At 36.0% G+C, this 18,474-nt stretch overlaps 2 protein-coding genes across 2 annotated transcripts; one reads left to right on the top strand and one right to left on the bottom strand.

Annotated features, from left to right (window-relative positions):
- Positions 1–3,972: 3,972 nt before the first annotated feature.
- LOC138347680 (uncharacterized) lies at positions 3,973–5,750 on the top strand. Its single transcript, XM_069295983.1, has 5 exons — positions 3,973–4,072; positions 4,118–4,858; positions 4,940–5,258; positions 5,426–5,580; positions 5,662–5,750. Exons 1-5 carry the CDS (start codon positions 3,973–3,975, stop codon positions 5,748–5,750), a joined length of 1,404 nt encoding a protein of 467 aa, XP_069152084.1.
- An 8,524-nt stretch (positions 5,751–14,274) lies between these two features.
- On the bottom strand, positions 14,275–17,802 carry LOC101263683 (uncharacterized). The gene is made up of 5 exons (XM_069295982.1): positions 17,763–17,802; positions 16,160–16,431; positions 15,880–15,989; positions 15,108–15,503; positions 14,275–14,782 (listed from the first exon to the last, which is right to left on the bottom strand). Exons 1-5 carry the CDS (start codon positions 17,800–17,802, stop codon positions 14,644–14,646), a joined length of 957 nt encoding a protein of 318 aa, XP_069152083.1. The 3' UTR covers positions 14,275–14,643.
- Between the last annotated feature and the right edge of the window lie 672 nt (positions 17,803–18,474).

Genomic DNA, 18,474 nt, shown 5'->3' with positions numbered 1-18,474 from the left:
CAGCAAGTATGTATCTGTGTCTGACAACTTGTTTTGTCTTCACTGTGGCAAAAATGGGCATTTAAAAGGAGAGTGTTCTAGCTGGAGAAATTTTCATGAAAGACTCTCTAATTATGCTAAAAGGAAAAAAATATCAAAAGAGAGACTTGGTCCTCCAAAACCTGTTTCAACTGATAGATTTTCAAAGAAAAAATCTGTCTCTGCTCAAATGTCCTTTGTTAGAAAGTTTCAAAAACTGCCCTATTGGACTAGATACAATCTAATCACTCCTTTGTCTGCCTTCTGGGAACTCAAATTGAAATGGGTTCCCAAGCTAAGCAAGTGATTCTTGGTGCAGGTGAGTGAGAGAAGCAGCAGTCAATATTGGTATATGGACAATGGATGCTCTAAACATATGACTGGTGACATCAAAAATTTCCTCTCACTCAAGACACTTGAGGGAAGGGGTCATTTTGGTGATGGAAAGAAGGGGTACATTTTGAGAGTTTGAAAAGTGGGAAAATCTCTTGAAGAATCAATTGACAATGTGTATCATGTTGATGGGTTGAAGTACAGTCTTTTGAGTGTGTCTCAAATTTGTGACAAGGGAAATGAAGTCAAGTTTACTTCTGAGAAGTGCACTGTGGTTAGTCTAACCACAAAGAAAGTGATTCTATCTGCTTTCAGAAGTAAAAACATGTATGTGGCCAACTTAGAAACGTCTCATGGAGATGATCTGACATGTCTTAGTGCTCAAAATGAAACTGCCGATCTTTGGCATCACAGGCTGGGGCATGTGAGCTCATCTTTGTTAAATAAACTGATTTCTAAAGACCTGGTCCGAGGTCTGCCAAAGTTGAAGTTTGCTGAAAATAAAATATGTGAAGCTTGTGTCAAAGGAAAACAAATCAGATCATCCTTTAAGCCAAAGAAGCAAGTGACCTCATCAAGAGTACTGGAGCTGTTGCACATGGACTTGTGTGGACCTTTGAAGGTTCAAAGCAGAAATGGCAAGAAATACATTCTGGTGATAGTTGATGATTACTCAAGATATACATGAACAACATTCCTAAGATCAAAAGCAGAAACACCTGAAGAATTGGTGGTATTATTCAAAATGATTCAAACTAAATTGAATCAAGTGATTTGTGGGATTATATCTGATCATGGAACTGAGTTTGATAAGTCAAAACTGTATAAATTTTGCATGGAAAATGGTACTAGCCATAACTTCTCTGCTCCAAGAACTCCTCAACAAAATGGAGTAGTGGAAAGAAAAAACAGAACCTTGGTGAACATTTCCAGAACCATAATTATTGAGTCAAATCTTCCACAAAGTTTCTGGGCTGAAGGTGTCAACACAGCATGTCATGTTACCAACAGGTGTCCGAGCTATCTTAGAGCATTTGGGTGCAGATGTTTTGTGCTGAACAATGGAAAGGATGATCTGGAAAAATTTGATCCTAGGAGTGATGAAGGAGTGTTTGTTGGATATTCTTCATCGAGTAAGGCATACAGAATTTTCAAAAAAAGAACTCAATGCATTGAAGAAAGCATTCATGTTGTATTTGATGAAGATGGAAGCTTGAAGAACAATGGTTAAATTATGAAGATGAAGTGATTAAGTTGTTCAATTCACAGAAAATTGAAGGAAGTGAAGTTGATGCAGAACAACAGTTGAAAAATGACTATGATAATCTTAATCATAGTTTACCTGAAGAGGCTGATGAAGTGGAAAAGTGTGATAAGGTACCTGGTACTATTCTGAATTCCAGTCAGAGTACATCAAACTCTCCAGAAAATGATGACACCCTTGATGAAGAAGAACATGTTTATCAGCTGAACCAGTCTGCTCAAAGACCAGGATGGAAACATAGTTCATCACATCCTCTTGATAATCTTATCTCTCCCTTGAACTCTGGAATTCATACTAGATCAAAAACAAGAAATCTAGTTGCATTTTCAGCATTCATATCATCTATTGAGCCAAAGAATGTTAAACAGGCACTAAGTGATGCAGATTGGATCAACTCAATGCAAGATGAACTTCATCAGTTTGAAAGAAGCAAGGTATGGTACCTGGTTCCTCGACCTGACGGCAGAACAATAATAGGCACCAGATGGGTGTTCAAAAACAAGCTCGATGAAAATGGAGTGATCACTAGAAACAAATCCAGGTTGGTGGTTCAAGGATACAATCAAGAAGAAGGAATAGACTATGATGAGACTTTTGCACCTGTTGCCAGGATGGAGGCTATTAGAATTCTAATAGCTTTTGCTGCATTCATGGGATTCAAGCTGTATCAAATGGATGTCAAAAGTGCGTTTCTAAATGGAGATCTGAAAGAGGTGGTATTTGTCAAACAACCTCCTGGGTTTGAAGATGTCGAGCTACCAAATCACGTGTTCCGATTAAATTAGGCTCTGTATGGCTTGAAACAGGCTCCTAGAGCATGGTATGAAAGGTTGTCATGTTCCTGCTGAAGAATGGTTTCAAAAGAGGAAAAATAGACAATACTTTGTTCTTATTCAAAAGAGAACAAGATTTGCTTATTATTCAAGTTTATGTGGATGATATAATTTTTGGAGCTACTTCAGAAAATTTGTGTGAAGAATTCTCATCATTAATGGGAAAGGAATTGGAAATGAGCATGATGGGCGAACTGACATTTTTTATTGGTCTACAAATCAAGCAATCATCAAATGAGATTTCAATCTGTCAAGAGAAGTACATTAAGGAGCTACTGAAGAAATTCAATATGTTTGACTCCAATGGGAACAAATTCCAAGCTTGTAGTAGAAGAATCGGATCCTCTTGTGAATCAAACCATGTATAGGGGAATCATTGGATCCTTTCTATATCTTACTGCTAGCAGACCTGATATTGTTTATAGTGTTGGAATGTGTGTCAGGTTTCAAGCATGTCCTCGTGATTCCCATTTGAAGGTTGCAAAACGTATTCTAAGATACTTGAAGAAAACAGGGGACCTGGTTCTCTTCTATTCAGCAGGTGACACTTTTGATCTAGTTGGCTTTGCAGATGCTGATTTTGCTGGTTATCAAGTTGACAGCAAGAGTACTTCTGGAATGGCTCATTTCCTTGGATCTTCACTCATTTCTTGAGGAACCAAGAAACAGAATTCCGTGGCTCTTTCAACAGCTGAAGCTGAGTATGTAGCACCAGCTGCATGTTGTTCACAATTGTTATGGATCAAGCAACACTTGGAGGATTTTGGTATAAACATCAAAGTTATTCCTCTTATGTGCGACAATACTAGTGTTGTTAGTATGGGAAAAAATCCAGTTCACCATAAGAGAACAAAGCATATCGATATTAGACATCACTTTCTGAGAGACAATGTTGAAAAGGGGAATATTATGCTTACATATTGTCCAACGGAGGAACAAATTGCAGACATCTTCACCAAGGCTCTCAATAAAGATCAATTTGAGAGAAATAGGTTGAAGTTGGATATGATGATCTCTAAGTGATGTCTGTGGCTTCCAACAGTTGAATTCCCTTGATGGCTAAATTTGCAATGAATGTATCCTTTGTGTGAATAATTAAATATCTGGATTAAGATCATTTTTGTAGGTATACTTTCAAGAAGGACTGGCATAGCAAAGACATGACTAGAAAAACTGGGTAATGAGGATAAAACTATGTTATGGTACCTGGTGCCTGTCCAGGTTAGCATTTGTACATTAATTTTAAACTGAAAATTATGACCGTTTATAATGCCACGTGTCAGTCATCGGTCATTCTGACCGTTAGTCAGATCGCTTATCCCTCAAGCTACACGTCAAATTACGGACCTAGCACCGTTTCAAGTCTTTTTAAACCCTCTTTACTCCTTTTTAATATTCTCATCCGTCCTTTAACATTTCTTCTGCTTAAAAGGGGAATCAAGTAAAAGTTAAAAAACAAAATATGTTCTTCTTTCTTCCTTTTTCTCTTCGAAAAGCTATTTTTTGTTCTCATTCTAGTCAAAAATGTCTAATCCTTCTTCCACCTCCAAACAAATGCTCACTGCTCTCAGTGAAATAGAACCCATCGCTTTCTACTCTCCTTCGGCAGTGGAGTCCAGATCCAGTGCTCCTTCAAGTTCTTAGAAATATACACCTGGCTTGCCTACAGGACCTGGTCCTTGCCATGAAATGCTACCTGATAATCTTTTTGAAGGAGACCTTCCAAGAAATAAATCGTCTGAGTCTAACATCTTTGCAGCAAGTAAAGAACTAGTTATTGAAAGTCTTGCTATGAGTAGGGAAGAGGCTAGGGATGAGCAAATTGAGGCTTTACAGAGGGAAGAGGTAAGAGACACTCAACCCATTTTTGATAAAACTCCAGATATTGGAAGGTATCCTTCTTCCAACTCCTCAGACTCTGAAAGTGAGGAGGGACCCCTAAAATGGAAGGTTGAGAGAAGAGAGGGTGAAACATCTAGGAAAGGAAAAGAGAAGGTTGTGGAAGAGGACCCCATAAGAAGACCTACTACTAGGTCTGATGCTCAAAAATTGATGGCCGATGCCTTAAAGGCCAGTGCTCGTTCTATGGCTGCAATTAGAAGTGCCAGAACCTTTAAGGTATCAAACTTCAAAATGCCTGAGTCTGATGTTATTGAGTTGTCTTCTGAGGAAGTTGAAAAGAAAAGCAAGAAGAAAAGGTCAGGAAACAAAAAGTCAAAGGATTCGAAGAAGGTTGAGAAAACAAAGTCTAAAAGGAAAAGTTCTGCAGAAAAAAGGAAGAGATCACAGAGACCTGGTGCCCAAAACAGGAGTGATGAGAGTGTAAACATGCAGGAAGTTGTTGACAACCTAAGAAAGCAAGCCGTCTTGGCTGGGAGAGTCTTTGATATGGGAATAATCAATCTTCCCGGTATAGACTCTCTTCATGATATGGTAAAAATTCAATCATGGTTGCATCTGTTCAACTGAAAATCTCATATCCTCTATGAAGAAGAAGTGCACAAATTCTATTATAACATTCAATTCAAAGAAGATGGGAGTATCCTTACAAGGGTAAATGACATTGTTGTACATCTGGATGAGTATCTGCTGGGAAAAATTCTCAAGGTACCTAGAGAAGGGACCGGGTCTGTGATTGGAAAAACTTACTCTACTGAGTTTGTGTCATTGGTTTCTAAGATACCCACAACAAAGGTTGCTGGGATTTTTAAGAAGGTCATGAAGAGCGAGTACCAGTTGGTGTTCGAATTTGTTAACAAAGTTCTCCTTCCTCGTACTGAAAAGAGGACTTCAGCAACTTCTGCTGACTTGTTTGTGATGAAGATATTGTGCAGATTTGAAGCTCTGAATTCCCAGGTCTTATGCTTGAGCACATCTACAAAATTGTCATCGAGAGGAAAGGGATTCACGGAATGGGATACGGATACTTTCTCACAAAAGTATTCAAGCATTTTAAAATTCCTCTCAGTGTTGGCAGGGTTGGGACGGTGAAACAAATTGTTTCAGAGAGTACCCTGGTCGAATATGAGTGTATTGAAGGGAGAGGCAATCCCAAGAGCAAGATAACTCAACTCATAGAAGATCAGGATCAACTCAAGCATGAGGTTGAGGAGCTCACTGTGCATTTGAGTGGTAAAGATGCCGAAATTGCCATACTCAAAGTAGAACTACTTACTGCATAGACTGAGGGACCTGGTACTTCCGTGGTTCAAGCCCTGGAGAGAGAGAATGTTGAGTTGAAGGCCAAGATTACTGCCTTGCAAGAGAAGGCAATTAAAGATAACGATGTTGCCAATGCCTGACTCACTCTCATCATCCAGTCCCTGTCTCATCAACCTCCTCCTTCCTAGCTTGTTAAAAAACCTTCCCTGTGTCTTTTTTTGTGTGGCTTATCTTTGTGTTATTGGGGTATCAGTTTGACTTTAATGTACTAAATGTTATTGTGGAATGTTAGTTAACTTATTCCTCTAGTGTTCTAGTTATAATCTACTGTGAATGCTTTTTCTTTGTTGTTTGATTGCTATCTAGCTTTGATCTTATCTGGTATTACTATTGACATTATTGGTTTACTGTATATCTTTTTTATGATGCCAAAAGGGGGAAGTAAAACTAGTAAGTAGCTAAATGGCTGAGTTATATGTGTGAGGGGGAATACAGTGAGGGGGAACAACGTGAGGGGTAATACAGTGAGGGGGAACAAAGCTGGAGTGGTTCCTGAAAGTATTGTTTGTCATCATCAAAAAGGGGGAAAATGTTATTTGCAGTTTTGATGATTTGACAAACTTAGAGACCTTGTAAAGGTACCAGGTTTCTTACTTGAGTGTTGAAGATGAAACAAACTCAGGAACCTTGTAAAGGTACCAGGCTCTCAGGGTGACGAGTCGGTTGACTGCCAGCTGGAGAAGGTACAGAAAGTAGGTGCACTCTTCCCAACGGCGTCAGAAAGTCAGACTTCTCCAACCAATGGCAAAGAGTTTAAGGAAAGTGACTTGTCCATACAAAAGTCACTTTCCTAAACATCATTAGTAGTTTTTATAACTTGACAAAGAATTTTTCAAGAACACTTGCAAAGGCTATCAGTAAACAAAACGGCAGAATTATTCAAACAACAGCAGAAATCTCTGGAGAATTTAGTGTAGTTGTTTAAGAATATATTCTCTTGGTCTTACATTGTAAACTATTCCTGAAACTATAAAGGAACCAGTGGGTAGTGTTGAAATTCTAAGTTGTCTAAGTGGGATAGCTTAGTGGGTAGATTTATTTCTACTTAGGCTTGTTAAGCAATAGATATTATTGCTTGAACTTGAGATGAAAAACTTCTTCTCACATTTGTTGTAATCGTGTTCACTTTTTCTTGTCAAGATTAGTGAAAACGATTGAAAATCATGTGAGACAGGTCGTGATTTTACTCCCTTAAGCAAGGAGGTTTCCACGTAAAATCGTTGTGTTGTTTCAAACTGCATTTAACTTTCTGTTTATTCTTATTAGTGTGTCAAGGGACCTGGTCCATTGAATGATAAGCGAAGGCACATATTCTATCAATTAGTATTTTTTATAAATTCGAATAGACTTTTATTCGCTATAATTGATTCTTAAGTTTCTTTACTTTCTCTTTCACAAATTATTAATCTTTTGATATGAGTGTTACATGTTTATTCTTTTATCAATTAAGGAATACTGAATGATGAACGTGACATAAATATTATTAAGAATATATTTAAATAATAGTTTTAAAAAAAATAAAAGTTTTTAAAAATGGCGAATATTATTACTAGAGTTATTTTAATTTGTAGGTTCTTTCGATCTTCACCAATGTTCTTGGTAAGTAGGATGACTAATCGAACTAAAATTTGTATTCTTTTTGTTATATTTTGCAACAACACATAAAGTCGATATAATAAGTTAACACTATTAGATAGTTTATAAAAGCTCGAATTTTAGTATGAAAATTCTTTTCTTTCCTCAGTTTTAGCGAATAAAGCCACTAATTCCTAAAAAAATAAACATTGAATTGCTTAATTAGTATCTAAAAGAAAATAGTACTAACATGCATATTTAATCGATATGTTTATAAAAATCAAAAAAATATTAATAAATCGATTGTAACCTAAAATTAAAGCAACCGACTCGCTTTACTTAAACAATGTGGCACCTTCAAATCCTAGATCCGCCTCTGATTCTTGATCACTTTCTTTGGCATATAAAATATTTGAGCCCAAAAAATTTGAACTTAAAAGAGCACACTTTTAATTACTTGAACCCGTCCTGCATATGAGAGAAATCTTGATGTCCAACTTTGAGCCCTTGCCTTAATCTTTTCAATCAAAATTTGAAATTATATAATAGATGTTCTAATGGAACTAAGAGGTATCCCAAGGTATCTTATAGGTAGTGTATCTTGTACTAAGCTCAAAATATTTACTATTTCCTGTTGTATCTCTTGTGCCACACCCCCAAAATAAATAGAGCTCTTATCTTCATTTTCTTCTAAGCCTGAAGCCTTCGAGAATGTCGTAAAGATTTCAAATAATATTGTTAATAATATGGTGTCTCCTCTGCTGAATAAAAGCAGGTCATCAACAATGCTTAATTGTATCACATTCATCCTGGCACACCTTGGCTGATGGTTAAAACTGGATTGTGCTTAAGTTGCCTCAAGCCCTTTTAGCATTAAAAGGTATACTAGGATGCCCATTAATCAAAATGGAATAAGAGACAGTTCTTACACATTGTATGATCCAATGTTTCAATTGTTCAAGAAATTGTAAGCATTCCATCACTTGTTCCAAGAAACTCCATTCAATTGAGTTGTATGCTTTTCGCATGTCTACTTTCATCATGCACCTTGGGGAGATATTCTTCCTTCCATACCCTTTGACCAATTCATGTCTAAGGATAATGTTGTCTTTGATTAGTCTTCCAGGAACGAAAGCTGACTGGTTCCTGTCTACTAGGCATTCCATCACTTGTTGTAATCGACTTGTCAATACCTTCGAAATAATCTTACTAAGAAGAGTGTAGCATGATATTGCCCTATGCCTTCTCCATCATAGGCCATGCCTTTTTGAAAAATAATTCATTGAATCCATCACATCCCGGGGCTTTCAGATCATTTATCCCCTTCAGAGCATCCACCACCTCCTCTTCAGATACAGGTTTCACTAGTAGCAGTTGTTGGTTTCTATTCAGTACTTCTCCATCCTTCATTATGAAAGGATTGGCTATAGGCAGCTGTTCATCACAAGACCCGAAGAGTGATTTATAATATCTAATAACTTCGTTAACTATTTGTGTATACTAAGTTACCACCACCCATGTTGATGTTGTTAACCTGTTGATCCTATTATGGGCTGACCTTTGCTTCAAGTTTGCATGAAAAAATGTTGTGTTCGCATCTCCCCAATTTAAGCCACTGCACCCGTGATTTTTGTTTCTTGATACTTTCCTCCACATTTAACCATTTCTCAAGCTGCAATTTTATTTGTTTTTTAGCTTCTATTTTCTCCATAGGTTGTCCAGGTGCTCTCATATTTCCTGAGCCATAGCAAGTTGATGTCTACAACTATTAATTTTCTCTTCCACTCCTCCAAATTCAGTTGCATTGTTTCATAGCTTGCTTAACATGTTTAAGGTTTCTCCAAATGTTTGCCATTCTACACCTTCCCCTCCTCTTAGTCCACACTTCTCCAATGGTTTTAGGACATTTCTCATGGCCAGCCACATGATTAAGAAACTTGAAAGGCCTCGGTCTTGTATCTTCATCTTGTGCTAGATATAAACTCAGAGGGGAATGATCAGAGCATCCGGGGTCCATAATGAAGAGCTCATGTAAGGCCATTGTCATTATCCACCAAGCATCTACCAGTCCACAGTCAATAGTGTTGTATGTATTGACATTCGTCCAAGTATATTCTCGACCACTAGCTCTTAGTGTTGTCATTCCTGCATCCTCTAAAAATTCATTGAAATCTCTCAACTCAGATTCTGTTGGAATACCACCATTCACTCTGTCTTCCACTGCTCTAATTGCATTATATTCCCCATGGAAAGCCATGGTTCTTGCTGCTGAATGTAGATGCTCCGCAAATCATTCCATAGTCCCATTCTGTCACCTTGTGTATGCAAACCATATATAGCAGCAAAAGCAAATGTGAGGCTAGAGGCTTTAATTTGAAGTGTAGTGCGTATGAATTGCGCAGACATAGATTCCAAGCTAATATTAATGTATGCAGGATTCCTTATCACCCATATTCTTCCCATGTCACTATAATCCTAGTTGTCTAGCCACGGCCATCCAGGTGCAACCGTCCTCATAACCTTGCTTACATGTTGCTCTTCTATTTTATGTTCTATGAGTACTAAAATACTAACATTATTTGTTGTGATGAAATTTCGAGCCTCTTGTTGCTTGTAGACTTTATTCAACCCCATTATGTTCCATGTAACTAGCTTCATGTAGGTAACGATTGTGAAGTTGTAGTGATCACCACCCCAGAATATCTACATTATTCTCTTCCTTGATCATCTAGCACATTGAAATCATTCACACTAGTAACACCATGCATTAATAAAGGTCTCTGCACACTTCTTGCTGCAGATTTTTCTCTTACCTCCCTCCATTTATCATCCTCCTTTCCTATGGTCAGCTCCCCTTGTCTCTGCCTTAAGTTCACTTTTGGAATGTGCATTTCTACCGGGGTCATTTGGCACTCATTTGACTGTAATCCTGTAGGATCAACAGAATTTGGTAAGGTTGCCACTCTTGAGCTCGTGACTTATCCTTCCAAACAATGGGTTTGGTTTGTACATTAGGTGTGCATTTATGTCCAACCTGGAGACACCTTGGACAATATGCAAGTGTACATTCATAAATCACCTTATGATCAAACACTCTTCCATTTGGATCCTCCATTCTAACTGAAAGTGGGAGTTCCTTTGTTATATCAAGCTCAATCAGAACTCTAGCAAAGGAGATTCTAGCTACCTTAGTTGTGTATTCATCAGCATACAAGGCAATCTCGAACCACTACTAATTTTGCTCAATGATTGTATCCTCCAACAGTTTAAAGGAAGATTTGGGAATTTTACCCAAATTGGAATAGTTTGCAGGACCTATTTATCTGGAGGCCAAGTTTTCGAAATGATCAGCCTGTTATTCAACATTGTGGTCCTGAGTATAGCACCTCGTCTCTATCATCTATGCTAGCAAATCGTACACGGAAATACCCATCATTGTGATAATATACAGTATGTTTAGTGATGTAGTTCAATTGTGCAGAATGTATATCTCCAGACTTGCAATTGTAGGAGATGCACCGACTACATACAAGATCAGGGCAGGCTTTCATTTTCTGCATCTCCAACTGCACCTCCTCCTTACAGAGTTTCACCAACTTTCTCCCCATTCTGCAGCATTGGTGCGATAAAATTCAGTGTCATCCCTTTTTCTGAAATAGATTTGTCCAAGCTACTTTTTCTTTTTCATTCTATGGTTGTTCCTCCAGCACTAGTGGCTGCATCTCACTTCCCCCATCTGGGATTTTTTTCCCCGCACTCCTTGTGGACAATATAGGCCATGGATCTCCTGTATGCTGAGCAGGAGTTTGTTTCAGGGATTGGTTGTCCATTCCATGATCTTCCTGACTGTTGCTATGGTTCGACGCTGAACTTCGGATACCTAATTTCGTATTAGGAGAAGAGGCGTCGACCTCACAATGGTGGGTGACCTAGGGTTTTGCCATGCAGCAGTTGCTGCTAGTTTTTCTGGCCTCCTTTGATGAATTGCAGCTAGCTTTCTATCTGACAGTGGTATCTTATTGATTGCTTTCTTTTGTCGTCCCTTCACCATGCCGTTGCCGGCTCATGGAGTTGCACCAATCGGTGAGTGTAAAAATGGAGCATTAGAATGATACTAAACCACATTATTTATTTTGACTTTGTTAAACAACTTAACAACTTTAACTAGTTTAGTTTAAACTTAATTTTACCAACTAAATTCACCAATTAAATCACAATTGAGCCCGTTTGAATTGAATTTTTGATTTCTAGAAGTGTTTGGCAAATACAAACAATAACTTAAAATAAGTCAAAAATGACTTGAAATAAGTTATGAAGTGTTTGTCAAAGTTGAAAATGTAAGTCAAAAAATGACTTAAAATAAGTTGGAAACCAAAAATTTATCTTCCTACATTTTATTTTTTAACTTAAAAGTCATTTCAATTAACTTTATCTTTTGACTTAAAAGCTACTTTATTAAAGTAAAATCCAAAAGGGATCTTAAACAACTTAACAACTTTTTTCAGTTGAACTAATTTAGTTTTGACTTAATTCCAACAACTAAAAATTCACCAATTAAATTACATTATTTATTTTAACTTATTTAAACAACTTAATAACTTTAATTAGTCTAATTTAGACTTAATTCCAATAACTAAATTCACCAACCAAACCACATTATTTATATTAACTTACTTGAACAACTTAATAACTTTTAACTTTAACTACTTTAGTTTAGACTTAATTTCAAAAACTAAATCCACCAATTAAATCACATTATTTATTTAAACTTATTTAAACAACTTAATAATTTTTTAAGTTGTTGGTATTAAGTCAATATTAAACCAGTTAAAGTTAAAAAGTTATTAAGTTGTTCAAATAAGTTAAAATAAATAATGTAGTTTAGTTGGTGGATTTAGTTTTTGGAATTAAGTCTAAACTAAACTAGTTAAAGTTAGAAAGTTATTAAGTTATTTAAATAAGTTAAAATGAATAATGTGGTTTAGTTGGTGAATTTTGATGTTGTATTAAGTCAAAACTGAACTAATTAAATTTAAAAAGTTTTAAAGTTGTTTAAGTAAGTTCAAATAAATAATGTGGTTTAGTTGTTGGAATTAAGTCTGAACTAAACTTGTTAAGTCTTTTAAATAAGTTAAAATAAATAATGTGGTTTAGTTGGTGGATTTAGTTTTTAGAATTAAGTCTAAACTAAACTAGTTAAAATTATTAAGTTGTTTGAATAAGTTAAAATGAATAATGTGGTTTAGTTGGTGAATTTGATATTGGATTCAAGTCAAAACTAAACTAGTTAAATTTAAAAAAATTAAAGTTTTTTTTTTAAATAAGTTCAAATAAATAATGTGGTTTAGTTGTTTGAATTAAGTCTAATCTAAACTAGTTAAAATTGTTAAGTTGTTTATGTAAGTTAAAATAGATAATGTGGTTTAGTGGTGGATTTAGTTGTTGGAATTAAGTCAATACTAAACTAGTTAAATCTAAAAAATTGTTAAGTTGTTTAAATAAGTCAAAATAAATAATGTGGTTTAGTTGGTTGTTGGAATTAAGTCTAAGCTAAATTAGTTAAAGTTGTTTAAATAAGTTAAAATAAATAATATGGTGGAATTCTACCCTCCTAAATTCTTCAAAGGAACACGTACAGACAATGTGTTTCTATTAGTTTGAAACTTTAACAATAAATAATTCAAGAAACACTTTGTATTATTTATAAACTTCAAATAATATAACGATTACAAGCCTATGCAACCTAAGGAATTATAAACTTTAATTCCAAGCTAAGAAATAAATAAACTCTAATTCCTAGCTACCCAAGACAAAAAAAACTCAGGTTTAAGTCTCCTATCGTCCGTCAAGTTTCTCAAACTTGGAATTAAGTCTAAACTATACTAGTTAAAGTTAAAAAGTTGTTAAGTTGTTTAAATAACTTAAAGTAAGTCAAAACTAGTTAGATTTAGAAAATTGTTAAGTTGTTTGATTCATAAGTTGACAAGTGTCCTTCCGTTAAAATTAGGGGTATATTTGTACCAAAGTATAACGGTAGGGGTATGATTGAACCGAGAGTATAACGTTGGATATATTTAAAATGTTTCCAATAATACAGGGATATATTTGACCATTTTCCCTTTTAAAATTATAGAATCAATGTGACGTAAAAACGAATGACACATTGTAATAAATACTTAACTAACAAATTGCATAGTTTTAGGGACCGCGTATATACTAGATTGCATGTGAAGGTATTCCACCAATACTCGGCTAGTACAACGGATTCAAGATTTTTACCAAGGGGTTAGAAAAATAAAACATTAGCACATGAAGTTTGAACTTGAAATCTCAAGGTGGATTCATAAAAAAATAATGTCATTTTAATTTTAAACATTGATATTTACTCAAATTCAAGAACTACAATACACCAGAAAGAAAAAAAAAATAACTACAATACAAACTTCACTTTCAAACTGTTTGAAAAAAAGTTACCTGTCAATCATTTCATGTTTGTGCAGCTAATGAAGACTACAACTATGTTGATTGCCTTTTCATACCATGGCCATCACCAATTTATTTTTTCTATCTGGTGTCTAGAGTCCGTATCGAAGCCCTCTCACTAAATTCGGATAAAACACTGCAGGAGTCGAGCGACACTCTCAACAAGATTTTCTTCATATTTAGGACTCGAACCCGAGATCTTTGATTAAGGATGGAATAGTTTCACCTTGCACCACAACCCATGTTAGTAGCCGTTAGTCACCAATTAATGATCATGGACTTGGTTAAATTAGAGGTCTCATCTTAGATTCATATGTGGATTATAGTTGTACACCAATCTATCTGATTTTGGCCCTACACAACTATGACCCGTTTATTTCCTAATGATGGTGACAACTAATCAGTTTGCAAGTATAACGATTATTTTACTAGATACCTGCATAACAATACACTACATAAAGACAATTTTCGTCGAAAGAAATTAAAGCAAAATACTTTAAGAGGATACAAAATTCAAATGAGTCTCACGCAACTAACTCACATAGTAAAAAGATCACCATGTAAACACCAATCAATTGGAACTTCACAAACAATATAAGTTTTAGAATTTGACAAAGTGGATGGGAAGCTGATAAAATTGTGAAAAGACTGATGCAAAGGAGCTCAAAATGATACAGCAGTCCAGCAGCCAAGGGATAAACATGTTTCTAGGGCTTTGGCAAAGAGTAAATTTCACCACTGTAACACGTACTTTAGCACTGAAGGCTAAGAAGACGAGACTTGTTATCTGTTGTTTCATTAATAATGTGTTGTGATTAAACAACGATTAAGCACCAATCCACAAACTAAAAATTCATAATTGTACCACAGCTCTTCACAGGGCATGCCAAAATTTGTATCTGTTGCTCGAAAGGATCATGGAAGGATGGGGAGCTCAACTTTGTTGAATGTGAAAAAGCTCAAACGTCCATGCTCAACAAGACAGAATTTCAACGGAATACCATGAGAATGTCTCTCAAGATCTTCAATTTCTTCTTTGGAGGGCGGATACTCACTGCACACGAAAATACATCACTCATAAAATAGAGCTACTTTTACAGTTAATGTAGATCAACGAAGTCTGATAAAAGAATTTAGGGAATCAGACAGGGCAAGAGTGAGGGATAAAGTGGAAAACATTAAAGAAAAACTACTTCTTTTCCGGAATACCATCCAATCCAACAATCCATCTTACTCTTAAACATTCTGCAATGTTCACCCATAGAATTGCTTAGCTAGTTATGTCAAGTTCCTATGATCAGCTAAATAATACTAGGAGAAGATTCAGAAATTTTAGTAGGCACCTTAATATAATGAACACATTAACGAGGGTATCGTACCTAGCAAGACAAAGTACAAAACAGGGATCACCAGGAGCAGACTTTCTGAATCTGCTATTAGGAGGGTAAACGTCAAAGGCCAGTTTCAATCCACCAATCTGCATATTATTAATCATTTCATAGATGAGAATGCTGTTTCTTGATTCTTCATCTCCACTTTGAGCAGGCTCCAGCGTGTCTTGGTTAACAATACTATTTGCTTTTGACCTTCTTCGTGACCAAGGAATCCCATGACGCCCAACTATATAACCAAGAGATTTCAAGTGCTTATATGCTTCATAATATTCCAAGGAACATCCATTTTTTCCTTTTGCAACCTTGTTGTATACATGTTCCAGAGAAATGGGCGTGTCATCTTCACTGAGGAGATGTAAAGCCCCAATTTTTGCAAGATATCTACATGAAAAAATCAGTATAATTCTTTAAACACTGGAAATTGGAGAAGATAAATCTCAAATGATACATAGATTTTTCACTTCAATTCCTAATACAAATAGATGTGTCAGATAAAATAATTTACCTTTAAATACTTGTTATCTATCTCTTCATATGATTTATCCATTTGGTTTTATACTGCTTTTTTAACTAGACTAATTTTAAACGTGTCGAAGCAGTAGACATGTATGCAACCAAAGTTCCCTCAGAAGAGTAATGATACTATCACTAGGAGTACCACAAATCTGTACCAAAAACTCACCAGAAAAGTATGCCAATTTATCAACTGCGCAATGCACCAAAATATACAAGTGGTTTGTTGAATTTCGAAGCTCACCTAAGAAGGAAGCAGCGGCGTCTGGCGGCTGCTGCTTTTCTTGATACGCGGAGTCGCTGTAGCAGAGTTTTCGTCAGTCGGAGGTTCGCTGGGCGTTGGAGTTGTTGGCGCTGCTACTGCCGTCCTCGACGAGCTGCTGCTGTTCGCGGTTGCTGCTACTGCTCAGAGAAAAAGAGAAGAAGAGGATATGGGGAGAGGGAGAAGAAAGGAAAAGAGGGAGGCGGAAGAAGAGAAGAGGGAGAGACGGGAGAGGGGAGAAAGACGAAGGAAGGGAGGAAACAGGGGAGAGAGAGATGGTCGTTTGTTGCTCGGGCTGCTGGTGGGCCGTTGCTGTCCATGCCGGTCGCTGCTGCTGGCGGTTGTCTCCGGTTGCAGCGCTGCCCTCTCCTACTGGTCGCTGCTGGTTGGAGCTGCGTGGAAGCTCGCTGGAGTTGAGAAGAGGAAGAGAAGAGCGAGCAGGATTCAAGGAGGAGGAGTAGCGGCTGTGAAGAGCGGGTGGGGCGTCGCTACCTCTGGCGTTCGCCGGAAAAATTTGAGAGGAGAGGGGGATGGCTGATTTTTGGAGAAGAGAGTGAAAAAGTTTAGGTTTTGGTCATTTGATGTTGAGAGAATAAAAGAGTTAATCACAACTGTTAGATTAGATAGAGATGAAGGGTTAGGATTCGATCTAGGATTTATTTTTTAAGATGGACGGATGAGATTAAAAGATGATGTTTTGAAATTAGATTGACAAAGATATAGAATAGCTAAAATTGCAATTAAAATGGCTATAATTGAAATGAAAGAGAGGCTATGATTGTAATAAAACTCTAATTCAATTGGCTAGAATTGAAAGAAATTGGAATAGAATACGCTAGAATTTAAATAATTTTAAGGAAAGTGTAAAAATTATTTAAATTTTAAACATTTGAAATTCATTAATAATTTTAAAATATTTTAATAATTAATCTACGATAATTTTATAAAGTAGAACATACTAAAATATATAATTTTCAAGCAAAGTCGACTAAAAATTCTAAAATTTAAAATACGTATTTAATTGAATAGTATTCCTAAAAAAGGTCAAAGGTCGGTCAAAATTGGGTGTCAACAGCTGCCCCTTGGTTGATTGAGAATGAAGAATGAATTGTCAGGCAACCAACGTTGACATAGTAGCCGATTTTGTCCAACCGACGACAGATGTCAGCGGTTCAATTGAAGCGAAGTAGAGTTGAAAAAAGGGTACGACCGAGACTTTGGTTTTAAATAGCCTACATATCTCTGGTTATACGAGAATCAGGTCGTGTGTAGTTCTAGATTCAAGAGAAAATGAAACTCTTAAAAGTTGAAAGAGCGCTAAGGTATTTGAAAGGTACGATATTGGCTTGAATGGATAAGATTAGAGTAGCGAGAAGAGAGAGATTGAGAGACTAAAAGAGTATGACAGAGAAGCGAGAAGAGCATGATAAAGTGAGGTTATTAGCCTTTGAGCAAGGTTCGGAGTATGAGTAGCAAAGAATTGATAGGGTCTTTGTTGCAATGATAACATAATAATTGTAATCAAGGGGTTAAATTGGAAAGTGGTAACATATAAGCATTTTATAAAACAATAAATAAATAAGCATAAATAAATAAAAAGAATTTAAACATATAAAGGTGTAAAAATAAAAATCACGCAAATAAGGAAAGAGAATAGGGGTTTAAATGTAGTAAACAAATAAGGAAAACGGGGGAATGTGAAACATGATAATAAACAAATAAGAACGGAGAAAAGGGGTGGAACATGAAAAGAACATAGTAAACAAGGCAACAAAATGATAGCTAAATATGATGAACACCTAGCAAATAATGAAATATAAAGTGAACCCCACATAAATAAGCATGAAACACGTAATGGTAAAAACCTAATGTCCCCAGCAGAGTCGCCATTTTGTCGCGCCCCATTTTCGTAGAAAACGGGTTTTGTTCGCGACCTAACAACTCTTTTGGGATTTCGAGTTTGGAGTCGCCACCTAACGAATTAAGGCGCGTTAGGGCACCTATCTAACCTACCTAAGTCTAACTAAGGTCAACGAGCCAAAGATTAGGGTAAGGGTTCAAATTACCTCGAGGGGAAGGTGTTAGGCATCCCTCGAGGTCCACAAGTATGGGTCTCGGCTGTTTCTCATGCAATCTATAAGGGGGTTACAATTAACAATCAAAGTCACTTCATTTATTAATTTATTTAATCTTGCTAAGTGAAAACAAATGCAAAAACAATTAATACTATTTTTCATTAATTTAAGCATGCAAGGCTAGGTGATAGCAATAAATAAACAATCAAGTTTTATTTTTATTTAAACATGTGAGACTATGTTATAAACAAAATTTGCAAATATTAAGCAATTAATATGTGCGAAAGTAAAGTTTTGAAAATTGAGCAACTTTAAATATGAATTTTTTATTAAAGAAAAAAAATGTTTGTTTCTTTATAGGGATGATGCCACGATATCGTTGATCGCGCTCCTCCACCATAGAAACAATTTTGATTTGAGGTCGGTCTAAAAATAGTTTATGTTTTTGAAAATGATTTAAAAGATTTAGTTTGCATATAGGCACATAAACATTTGCATATAA

Source organism: Solanum lycopersicum, chromosome 3 (assembly GCF_036512215.1).
Source record: "Solanum lycopersicum chromosome 3, SLM_r2.1".
Lineage (NCBI taxonomy): Eukaryota > Viridiplantae > Streptophyta > Magnoliopsida > Solanales > Solanaceae > Solanum > Solanum lycopersicum.
This window is presented reverse-complemented; position numbering and strand designations above follow the sequence as displayed.

Bases quoted from the DNA above. Each gene is read 5' to 3' on its own strand.
- LOC138347680 (XM_069295983.1), top strand. From the start codon at position 3,973: ATGTCTAATCCTTCTTCCACCTCCAAACAAATGCTCACTGCTCTCAGT. The intron at 4,859-4,939 runs GTATAGACTCTC...TCCTCTATGAAG, and splicing joins GGGAATAATCAATCTTCCCG to AAGAAGTGCACAAATTCTAT. The intron at 5,259-5,425 runs GTTTGTGATGAA...CAGTGTTGGCAG, and splicing joins TCAGCAACTTCTGCTGACTT to GGTTGGGACGGTGAAACAAA.
- LOC101263683 (XM_069295982.1), bottom strand. From the start codon at position 17,802: ATGGGGCGCGACAAAATGGCGACTCTGCTGGGGACATTAG. The intron at 16,432-17,762 runs GTTTTTACCATT...TCCAAAAATCAG, and splicing joins GACTCTGCTGGGGACATTAG to CCATCCCCCTCTCCTCTCAA. The intron at 15,990-16,159 runs GTTTCCTCCCTT...CGGCAGTAGCAG, and splicing joins CGACCATCTCTCTCTCCCCT to CGCCAACAACTCCAACGCCC.